Source organism: Biomphalaria glabrata, chromosome 17 (genome assembly GCF_947242115.1).
Source record: "Biomphalaria glabrata chromosome 17, xgBioGlab47.1, whole genome shotgun sequence".
Taxonomy (NCBI): Eukaryota; Metazoa; Mollusca; class Gastropoda; family Planorbidae; genus Biomphalaria; species Biomphalaria glabrata.
Genome location: NC_074727.1, coordinates 12,080,666 through 12,092,881, shown reverse-complemented (window position 1 = coordinate 12,092,881; position 12,216 = coordinate 12,080,666). Strand labels below are relative to the sequence as shown.

Genomic DNA, 12,216 nt, shown 5'->3' with positions numbered 1-12,216 from the left:
TTATTATTATTATTATCAAGAATGCGTCTCTGAGAGGACATCAACTGGACAAAATAGAACATTGGTTGCTTAGTCTGAAAAAAAAAACATTATGGCACTCGTGTAAAAGTAGTCAACATTGTAAGTAATGATCTGATTCTTGCTTTTATCTTTAAATAGATACTTGGACTACTTTACATTTTATTATTTCTCCCCAACAATCTTATTCCATCCCGTTCCGATTTTCATTATTAAATATCTTATCTTTTGAACTAAAGTACTTCTTCCTGTTATAGTTCTAAGCTATCAGTGTGTTTCCCAGCATGGATTGCGCGCTGGTCTACGGTCGAGTTAGAAAACTCTAGACCTAACGGCATTACTAACTACAAAACTAATAAATTAAATTAATTTAATTCACACCAGCTTCGCATGACAATCTTGAGTCATCTAGAAGCCAATGTGTAAGTAAACTTCCTGTTTACACTTCTCTTGAGACATTGATGCGTACAGCAATAAGAATAATAGTTTCTTGGTCATATTTTTAAAATATAAAATAAATAAAAAAAATAAACATAAATAAATATTTGACAACATTAAAAATATTACAAGCAAATTAACACTGAGCATTTTCTCCGCGAAAGCTGGGCCAATGGGATGGAGTATATCTCAGACCAGAACCCGAGTCAATATTTTGAAAACTTTTATTTCAAAGATTCTAGTTTACGTGAGACGTGACAGTCGTCCAGCTTCAACGTGTTGCACTCTTCAGAACTTTTGGTTGCCTTCAGTCGTCTGGGCAGTTGCCTTTGTTAGCTCTGTTGTAAGGTTTACCTCTCAAGCATTGGCCGAACAGGACATCACAGGTGCAAGCCTTAAATGCACAAGTGCCACGTCTATCTGAAAGTAGGCAAAAAAGGCGATTTCATTCAATGGTTATGTTCATCTTTAGCATTAGTTTCATCTCTTGTAAATAATAACATAATAAACAGATCTTAAGGTTAAGGACATAACACTTGAACCTTAGATCAATATTAGGCTTGTATTCAAATTCAAAGATTAAGGAGTGCAGCTTTCCATGTTACTAACTTGACATAGATGTGACCTGGATTATTTGCCACGCCCAACGCAGACAATATCGCTGTCATCTGGTGGATGATTTAAGTTTTCTTCTCCCCGTTAAATCCTGTCGACGGCAGTAGCTTTCCTTCTTTTAGTCTCAGATGTAATCCCACACCCTTTGAGAGCCATCTCCAGCTCTATCTTTCGGAAGTATTTCTCAGCAAGGCGCGTGTCTTCGGCGGATGGTCTACCCTATGCGGGGTGAGAGCAACTTGTTAACAGCATGCAGTGCCTCTACACTGTCCATGTCGGCATTCACGATAGCCTCTCTGTGTGGTGCCTGCGCCCCACATTGGCATACGATGGTACTACTTGAACTTTATGTCATTACCCTTACACCGGAAATAACCTTAGCAATGTATCTTTTACTGATCATTTTAACTTACCTTCGCAAGTGCAAGAGCCATGGCTACAATAAATACGTGTAAATATGAACTGGGCAGAACGACGGCAGGAATTGTAAACACTTTCGTAGCACCTATCATGAGCGTAACAGCACCTGCAATGGCAACAGTGAACTACAGACCACGTGACAATCAATTAAAAACCATTTATTATTTTGGCTATAGCACGAATAACTGCAATGCACTCCAATCAATTATTGATTTAAAATAGAATCTAAAGTTTAATTATACAATCCCTTTGCTCATACGTGGTCATAGCTGTAGCTCCAGACAGCTGATCCAGGCCGCCGTCCAGGCGTCTTATATCCTTAGTGCAGAACTTGAATCAATTTTTTTTAAACGAAAATGAATTTAAAAATGTATGGACCATAGGCTGACATACACAGCGTTCAACTTTGATGTAGATGTATGCAGAAACACAAGATGAAATATTATCTACAACCATTTAATAAACAGAATTTAACTCCCTTTAAACTACACGTCTCTTTGTCTCTCGTATCCTTTTCTTTCTCGCCACTTTAACTCTCAGTCTCTCTCTCTCACCTCTTTATAATGTCAACTGCGAAGGACTTCCTCCTGGTTACGTCAGAATCTATTCAGCCTATGGAAACAAATTATCTTCCACAATTTTTTCGCTTGGGCACATCAGATACACGCACACACACCCATTACGCCTTCAAGTTGTTGCCCCAAACAGCTAGCAAATCTAACCGATGTTCCCGTAACACTTTTTAATTTTTACAAGAAAATGAAAGTAGGCTATAAAAAATGGGGGTTTACCCAATTAGCCGACATAGTCAGTGCTAATATCTTAGGTTCACGTTATGTCAAATTTTATCAAGATTGGTATTTATATTTAGTAGTAGTTAGTACATACATACCATTTTCAATTTGCTTTACATAGATTCAACTTTAAAGTAGGTTTATGAGGAAACAAGATATAAGTCACTACAAAAACACGTCTAGACGTCTCTGGGTCGTCTCTCGTTCAACTCTTACACATGCGACATTTATAAACTATAACAGACCAGCTCGTGGTTTCATCAGAAACCCGTCAGCCAAAGAAAACAAAACGCAATCCTTTTTTTCGTCGTTACTCTGGAAAAACTCTCTCTCTCTCTCTCTCTCTCTCTCTCTCTCTCTCTCTCTCTATATATATATATATATATATATATATATATATATATATATATATATATATATATATATATATATATATATATATATATATATATATAAGATATCTTTCGGGATTCTGCCATCTGGCATGCGGGTGACATGTCCGAGCCAGCGTAATCTTCTTTGTGTCAGAAGGGCATACATGCTGTTCATATTGGCCAATCTTAAAACTTCCTGATTGGAGACATGGTCCCTCCACGAGATGCCCATTATGCGTCTCAGGCAGCGCAAGTGGAAACTATTCAATCTGAGCTCTTGGTACATGTATGTTGACCAGCAGAATCCCGAAAGATATCTTGTATGCTGAGCTTGTGGAAGGAGTCAGACCCAAGGGCCGCCCAAGACTAACATATAGAGATGTCTGCAAGCGAGACATGAGAGCCTCAGGCATCAGCGAAAGTATGTGGGAAAACATAGCCAAAGACCGGAGTGCATGGAGACAGACTGTGCGTGCTGGGACAACCCTTGCTGAGAACAAAAGAATTGAAGCGGCTTTAATCAAGAGGGATAAAAAGAAAGCTGCCCTGTCTGCTAGCCCTAAATCAGAGGCATACACATGTACGGATTGTGGCAAAGTCTGCCGTTCTAGAATTGGCTTGATTAGCCACACCAGATTCTGCCCCGTCTCAAGATTAAGCCAAAACCAGTGACTCATTTGGGCGCATCCATTGCCTTTCGAGACAAAAGGAGCCATATATATATATATATATATATATATATATATATATATATATATATATATATATATATATATATTCTTCCGGAAACAAGATTATCAATTATTCAAAATCCAATTGCCTCGTTTCACATTTGTTTCCAATTAGACATTGAAAATATCCAATAGAAAGGCGTGCAGAAATTTTGGGTCGAACTGAGGAGAAGTACAAGAAGAGCTTTGAACTGAAACCCTTATGTGATAGACATGATGAGACAATTCTCATGAAAGGCAGCGAGCAGTGTGCTTTAGTGCTTCCTGTTACTGTTCAAGGAGCAACCTGGACCGGAAGTGACCTGTATCCTTGCCCAAACAACACGACCTTCTGCTAATATACTGCCTTATCGTCCACTCTGCAGTCATAATTCTCTCTGATTCGCCCAAAGTACGCTCCTATTGGTATGGGCCGGCCTGTTCGTCTCGCTTGACCTGCCACTGTGCATCTTTGAGGTTTGGACTCTTCATCTGCCTTCCAAATTCTCTGACCTTATCTGACTTATCCAAGCTTTTTAACAAGAAGAGACCAGAAAGATAAAGCAGTTACATAACAAAGCTAAATTCTAACAAGAAAAATAAATAATAAATTTTTAAAAAGCTTATATTAAGTGTATCAATTAGTTTGGATCAGTCATGTAATTAAATTTGTAATAAGCATCAGACGACAATATATAAAGGGGACTAATTCAGCTTATACCACCATTTCATTCAAGTACAATTTCGTTTCCTTGTTTGAGATACCAACCAAAATCATTTATTACCAATAGTTAATTGACTAATTGGTTCATTTTTTAAATTGATTCTTGTGTAAAAAAAAAAACGGTGCAAAATTTCAGCTTGATCCAAGTTTGGGTTTCGGAGAAATAACGTGTACAAACTTTTGGCCAGACAGACAGACATACAGACAGACAGACAGAGTTGATATAAGCTTTGTAAAAAGAAAATCAACCTGTCCACTGCGTCCATGATTCTGCCGCCACCACCTGCTCCACAATAGCATCCATAGTTGTTATAATCCAATGCAGACCGCGCAGTATAAGTGTTGATCGCCATCCTTAAGGCATTTAAGCCCCGCTTGGTTCTCGACGCATCTGTAAAGCCTGTGGGATTTTTAAAAAAAAATGGATTTCTTTGGAATTATGGGATGGAAGCTCAAGGTCAGTAGTATGAGATGTTAACACGGGAACCACGTGGTAGTTGTATGATTCACAAGACACGCGATAGTTTTACAATCCCTCCTTTTAGCTTGCAAACTCTTCAAGGGGTCAACAAATTTAAAAAAAATAACTGTAGGGAAACTGGACACAGGGCGCGTATTTCAAAAACGAATTTATCAATTTTCAAAGAAATTCGACAGTGTTTGTAAACCTTGGTGAAAACAAAAACAAAAAAACAACTACATATTGACTTCTGGTCTCTAGGTATCTAGGAGTTGGTTTTCCGTGCTGCCTTTAGGCGCTCAGTAAACACAACTCTGCCCAAGTCTGGTGTTGAACCTTGAGCCCCCTTCTAGGTAGCCTAGCCAAGCCAAGTTCAAGCGCACTTGGCCACTCGACCACGCTTCCCACTATGACTATAACAAAAATGTGAGTTAATAGAATGAATAAAAGCCTACAGAGGATCTTTTTCATTCTCAACTAGATAGGAAAGAAATCGTTGAGTGTCTTAACATTCTAATACTTATAGTGTGTGAATGTTGTTCGTATTTGCATCTATATTGTTATTGATACAGTAATCACCCAGAGGTGGTCAAATTGTTGTCAAACTGAATTTTCATTTGATTGGACCAATAAAAAATTATCTTATCTTATTATCTATCTTTCAGTTACTTCTGAATTTCATGTTTTTGTAAGGATATCAGTGGCCTATGAAACAAGTGTATCTGCCTAGATATTGTGGAGAGTGAGTCAAGGGAGCCTACCTGCGATACACAAAACCACAATCAACACTGAGGCTAGAGAGAGTGTACTCACAGTTGACATGATCATTGACTTTAAACTGTAAAAAATAATACACATATGTTTAGAGTTAAGAGCTTTCAAATTAAATAGGGATAGTCAGTGCTTTTTTTGTAAAAAGTAAAAGTTGCCGGTACTCATTGATGGATTGCCTAACTTTTAACTACTAATAAATTAATAATAAACGTTAAAATACAAGAAAAAAAAGTAATAACATTTCAGTAACATTGAAAAAGGTGCCGGTACGCCGTACCGGTGCGTACCGTCAAAAAAAAAAAAGCACTGGGGCTAGTAATGCAGATATGCCCATGGATGAAAGATCTGATTAGAATTATTTTCAAATTATATACCACGCCGTATATTTATTTGTTCTAAACGTCAGGCCTATGACTTTCATCGTTAAACTGTTATAGATTAGTTTGTCCTGTTATCTCTCGTGTTTATATTTGCAATGTTATCACAGCGCCCTGTGACTACATCATATTTGTTAACAGCGCCCTGTGACTACATCATATTTGTTAACAGCGCCCTGTGACTACATCATATTTGTTAACAGGGCCCTGTGACTACATCATATGTGTTAACAGGGCCCTGTGACTACATCATATCTGTTAACAGCGCCCTGTGACTACATCATATTTGTTAACAGCGCCCTGTGACTACATCATATGTGTTAACAGCGCCCTGTGACTACATCATATGTGTTAACAGCGCCCTGTGACTACATCATATGTGTTAACAGCGCCCTGTGACTATATCATGTGTTAACAGAGCCCTGTGACTACATCATGTGTTAACAGCGCCCTGTGACTACATCATATCTGTTAACAGTGCTCAATACATTAAATTATTATTATCATTATTAAATTAGTTTATTTTAATAATACAAATTTAACGACTGCTATTTTAAAGTGACAATCGTTTAGTTCTATATCGCATGTATACTCGGTATTTAGTAGAATTATATTATTGACTTTATTGAATCTTTTATTAGGTATACAAAAGAACGGCACACAACTTGGCTTCAATAAACTGAAATCCAAGTTGTCTCTTTCATTTTAAAGTTCATTTCAATTCTTTGTAATAAAAACCAAAGTAATGTAACATTAGGCTATTGAAGTTCTGAACTCCATCCCGGTATTATTTTACTATGCTCCTTCACGTATTGTGAACATTTTTGAAGTTTAAATTTTGTTTTCCAAACCTGGGATATGTTTTCGTTTAAATGTTTTATTTTATTTATGTATTCTAACGATTTGTTGATGTTTTAGTATATTTCATTATGTATGTATTATTTCGCATAAAGAGAGACTTGATTTGTTTGATGTCGGTAATTTAAAAATGTAATCCTTTTGAATTAGTACACCAATGATTCTCAAACTTAAACCGGTTGCTTCCCCCAGATGAAAACAACTATTCGTTCACTCCCCCCATTATCCACTTGGAGAAGTGCTTTAGGATCCTACGGTGGGGTCGGGAGAGTTTCAAGAATTAAATGAAATTTCCCGGTTTTAGGGAACAAAAAGATTTACACAATTTTGTGTTTACCATAAATGTTTTTTTTTTTCTGGAAATGATATAGGAGAGGTTCTCCTTCAATCCAGTAAGGTGTCTGCGGGGAGGGGTGTAAGGGTGAAAAGGGTACACATATTATTAAAGGTCCTTTATATTAAAAAAAAATTGCCCGGATTTAAGGGTGGGCTACTTACCCTGGAAATCCACAAGAGAGAGGGCCCTCGTCATACAGATTTCAAAATATCCGAATTTCGACTTTGAGTTTTTTTTTTTTTTTTTTTTTTATGGCCTTTTTTTAATCGCATTTTTTTTACATGACTTTAAATCAGTAATGTCGTGGTTAAGAATAAGAAGTAAGAAGTGCTCGCTTGTAGCAGCTCCCGATTTACGGCAGTGCGTCAACCCATGACTTTACCCTCCACAAAATAAAAAATATACTTTTCTTTTTACTAAAATTGACATTTTATATATATATATATTTTATGTAAGAAGAAAAATTAAATTAAATTTACAAGTACTCTGTTTCTTTTGTCTAAATTTTAGCCTGCTTTTAGATAGAAGTATTGGAATTAATAAGTGCATTTTTTACTATTGCTTTCGAGAAGTGTAAGGGTCTTCACAAAAATCCCTCCCGAGGCCTTCACTTGCTTGAATCAGGCCCTGCTGTATATAAACGTCCACATTAATTCCAAGGGTTTCTTTTTAAAATGACACCTCAGACCACAGGTCAAAAGTACAATCGATGTACAATTAGATAGAAGTAAATTATTTGTCTGTTGAATATGATTTGTCATGCCAACTTTGAGTTTGTTGAATTATTGGAAGTGAGTACTTACACAAACAGTCGTGGAGCGAAGAGATTAACAATGTCCACAGAAGTAAACACAATTAGATCAAGATCTAGAAACGTCTTTTATACTTAGGGCAACTTGTCTTCCCGTGAGTAACGCCATCTGCTGGCAGTATATATCTTGTAATAGTGCATCATACTATTAATTTCATTACCATATGCTACTATGTATTCCACTCGGTGACGTATTGCTGGTATCATGACCTTGAAATACTGAGAACGTGTGCAAATATTTGAGTCCTTAAAATTCCGTAAATAATGTTGACTTTACGTTCATTGTCGTTAAATAATGTTAAAATTTACTTTAAATATCGTTAAATAATGTTGACTTTACGTTAAATGTCATTAAATAATGTTGACTTTACGTTAAATGTCGTTAAATAATGTTGACTTTACGTTAAATGTCGTTAAAAGCAGTTCCCAAAAAATGACCACATTTTGTAAGCATCAAACAATATAAGTATCCCTAAATCCGGGTATAAAATGTATAATTTAAATTTAAATAATTGAAAAGACTTTCTACTTAAATTAATACTCGCACATTCTGTCAAGCACCACCCATCCCCAAAAGAGAAATAAATAACAAAAAATGCGACCACTGGAAAGTTAATGTTTGAAAATAGCTATTTATCTTACCAATTTTAGCAATACCTCAATTATATTCGTAATAATAATATATATCTTTTATATAGCGCTACTTTCATGCCTATAGCTTATCATATGGAGTATGATGGTGATAGATAGATAGATAGATAGATAGATAGATAGATAGATAGATAGATAGATAGATAGATAGATAGATAGATAGATAGATAGATAGATAGATAGATAGATAGATAGATAGATAGCCTACATACATACATACATAGATATGATTGATAGATAGATAGGGTTAGGGTACTAGGTAGAAAGGTAGATATGCTTGATTGGCATGATTGGATGATGAAAATACATAACAATGTCACAATTTCACATGTTATAATGTTGAAGTCTCACAATCTATCACAGTTTTCCTCAGAACTTTCATCACATCTCATGTCAACATTTAGATAACTTCTTTCCATTCTTTGAGTATTTATGAGTGTGTAATTCTCTCTCTCTCTCTCTCTCTCTCTCTCTCTCTCTCTCCCTCTCTCTCTCTTTAAGAGATTATTTGATTCGCTCAACTAAAAAAAGAAAAATCCGTCCTTTGCGTCTTGATAAATCCCACGTGCATTTGAGAGTAGTGCGTAAGATGTGTTACTGTAATGTGTTCATTTTTCTCACTCTTGCAGCTCACAGCAACAAAAGAAAATTCTATTCATTGTTAAGCAACTGAATTTATAAATAAAATACAAGCCTTTATATAAATCCAAGGTTTAGATGTTTGTAATACACCACGGGATAAAAAATAAAGTTTAGTCAACAAAACTCTCTAACAAATCAAGCTATCAACAACTTTATCTGCGCAACCAGATATTCTGTCATGAATACCCCTCCCCCAAAATCATTTATTGATTAGAGCCGCCCTTAGGCATAGGCAAACTAGGCAGCCTCCTAGGGCCTCCGATTGGTGGGGACCTCTCACAGGACTCAAATACATTTTTTTGTTCAAGAGAAAATAAATGCGAAACGTGGACCAACATTTTCCCATAGCACTTCCCTGTTCCAGGGGATAGGAGGCAGAGCATACGGTAAAACTCGCCTTCTTTTATATATATATATATATTTATATATATAAAGCAGCTGTAGCACTGTGTTTATTTTTGGTTTTGTGCATCCATCTTCAGGACAGCGTCAAGGTTGGTTGTTGACGGCTATTTGGAACAGGCATGCTTTCTTGCAACGGAAGCGATGTTGATTCCATGGAAGGAACGAGATTTGTTTGTTTCTGGTTGGCTGTTGCTAAATGTAGTGGATGATGGAGGGTTTTGGAGGGGTTGGGAAAGGTCAGTTGTAATCATGAGTTGGAACGACGATAAAATAATTTGTTAAATTTTATTGTACAGTGTGTAAATTTTATTTAAGTGAATACTAGTTTCAGAATTAAAGCTTTGTATTTATGGTGAATTAAACTTCGTTGTTTGAAATGATAGTTTGTATTGGAATCTCCGGCATAACGATATTATTTGAGTCTTCAGTAATTGTTTCAAATGGAAATCTATCTACATTAAATTATAAAATCAGAAACGCATTGTCTGATCAACACAAACTCATCATAACATCAAGACATCTAGCACTCAAATACAAATGATCGTATATATATATATATATATATATATATATATATATATATAAAGAGAAAGAGAGATCTGTAGCTTTTTAAGTCTTACGAGACAATCTTTTCCCTTTGCAACTTCTTGTGTGACTCAAGAGGCCAGTCCTTGATACACAGCTGCGGTCACAGGTTGGGCATCTGTAATCACCAGGCGTCGTTGTACTGAGACAGTTGATTGGCGATTATTTTTTGATCAATGGATGAAATGTGCACAAGATTTGACTAGATACAAATAACTCATCCTTGTTGTTCTTTAGTGTGGAAGAGTTTTAATGATTGTTTCCCTTGTTTCCTTGAGAGGCCTATTGATTGCCTTTACTTTCACAAATTAATACCAGATATCCATTAGATTTGTGTGCACTCTGGGACAGCCTAAGTATGCGATGTTTAAAATTCTAATCTTCATTGATAACAAATGCTCAGGGTTTGGTTTTTTAAATTTTTTTAAGTTAAATACAGGGCCGCCGAGGGTTGTGGACGCCTGCGTGGGAAACTAAAAAACGCCGCCCCACCCGTTTTTTATCGAAAAAAAAACATTTCATTAAGACTGAGCTGGACACAGTAGGCTGAGTGCCATTTGATTCAAATCCATTTTTTGAAGACCATTCCATTTTTTTTTTCTTTCATATTCGCACCTGAATCAGTTAATTAACTATTGGTAATTAGTTATTTTGTTTGGTATCTCAAACAAGGGAAAGAAATTGTACTTGACAGAAGTGGTGGTGTAAACTGAATAAGTCCCATTCTAAGATCGCCGATCGAAAGTGAAACAAACAATATATAACTATACAATCTACTGTAGTCGTAAGTACCTCACTAACATTGTTGACACAACTACCCGAGCCATGAGTTCGAATTCCCCCCCCCTCCTTTTTTTTTTTTGTACATGCTTTTAAAAACCAATTACGATAAAATCCATCCAGAATCCATATATCCATTTCTTTCTTACCCCCCCCCCCCCCCATCATTTTTCCCAACTGGTCCAGACAAGTGACAGGATCATAGCGTATTGAGAAAGCTAAAAGCATGAAATAGCGCTAAACAAAATCAATTGGTGAAAAATAGTATTAATCGCACAGATTTAGTGTTGTTAGTCTAGATCTATTACAAATTTAATTATAGGACTGATCCAAACTAATGAATACTTTTTTGGAAGTATGTTTTATGTTTCTTTAGTTATGTATAAAAATGCCAGCTCGCGTTGATATGTTGATCCGTAGTGACAGGAATAACTTAAAGCAAAATATCTTAGTTCTGGGAAATCTCACATCGTATTAATTGCCGAAAATTGATTATCTCTGATGCCTTTGAAAGTGAAAGAATGTAATTAAATGTTATTTTCAAGTATTTGTTTAGCTTTTAGATCACTAAGTTGGTTTTCCTAAAAGACCTGAAATGAATAGGAATTGAATTTCCACAGTTTATTCAACTGTCGCTAGCTACCCCATTCTGCTTTTTTAAAAATTCTTGCTAATAAAAACCACAGTCTTCTGGGTTATGGGCCTGTTAGTATTAAAACTGTGTGGGTCGATTTGGGCGTCATAGTAATTTGTGAGTTAAATTTATATATTTAAATGTTTTATTGTTAAATTTATATATTAAAATGTTTTATTGATAAATTTATATATTTAAATGTTTAAGTGTTAAATTTATATATTTAAATGTTTTATTGTTAAATTTATATATTTAAATGTTTAAGTGTTAAATTTATATATTTAAATGTTTTATTGTTAAATTTATATATATATAAATATTTACGAGCAGTATTTCTATTTCTTATTATCTCTCGGCTGTAGTGCGTCACTTGTAATCGAGCAATGCGCCACCTTCGGCACATTCACCGTTGGTTGACCATCCCTGGCGTAACCAAATCCCTCCACTTTTCCCAGTCCATCGCAGTTCTTTACAGAACATCAAGAGGACAAGAGTGAGGCCAGTCCTTTCTTTCACGTTGTCCAGCCATCTATCTTTTGTTCGTTCACCCTTATACTTAACACTTCAAGCATGACATTTGACAGTGAATCATATTCTAGAATATGACCGAACCAGCTCAGCCTTCGTCTGTTCACAGTATTAAGGAGTTATTTCTGTTTTAGCCAGCCAAAAAGTTGATTTGTTATACTAGCCTACAAACTCATGTCTTCTTTTCCAGGTATCTGATACACTGCATTGTGCTGTAGCATTTCCTCTCAAAGTCTTGAAGTCTTCTTTCAGCCTGGGCGTTCAGTGTCCAACATTCTCAA

The 12,216-nt window shown here is 35.8% G+C and overlaps 1 protein-coding gene across 1 annotated transcript; it reads right to left on the bottom strand.

Annotated features, from left to right (window-relative positions):
- Positions 1-664: 664 nt before the first annotated feature.
- Positions 665-7,834, bottom strand: LOC106077759 (acidic phospholipase A2 E-like). The gene is made up of 5 exons (XM_013238477.2): positions 7,703-7,834; positions 5,315-5,391; positions 4,343-4,493; positions 1,485-1,597; positions 665-876 (listed from the first exon to the last, which is right to left on the bottom strand). Exons 2-5 carry the CDS (start codon positions 5,379-5,381, stop codon positions 764-766), a joined length of 444 nt encoding a protein of 147 aa, XP_013093931.2. The 5' UTR covers positions 5,382-5,391; positions 7,703-7,834; the 3' UTR covers positions 665-763.
- Positions 7,835-12,216: the final 4,382 nt, after the last annotated feature.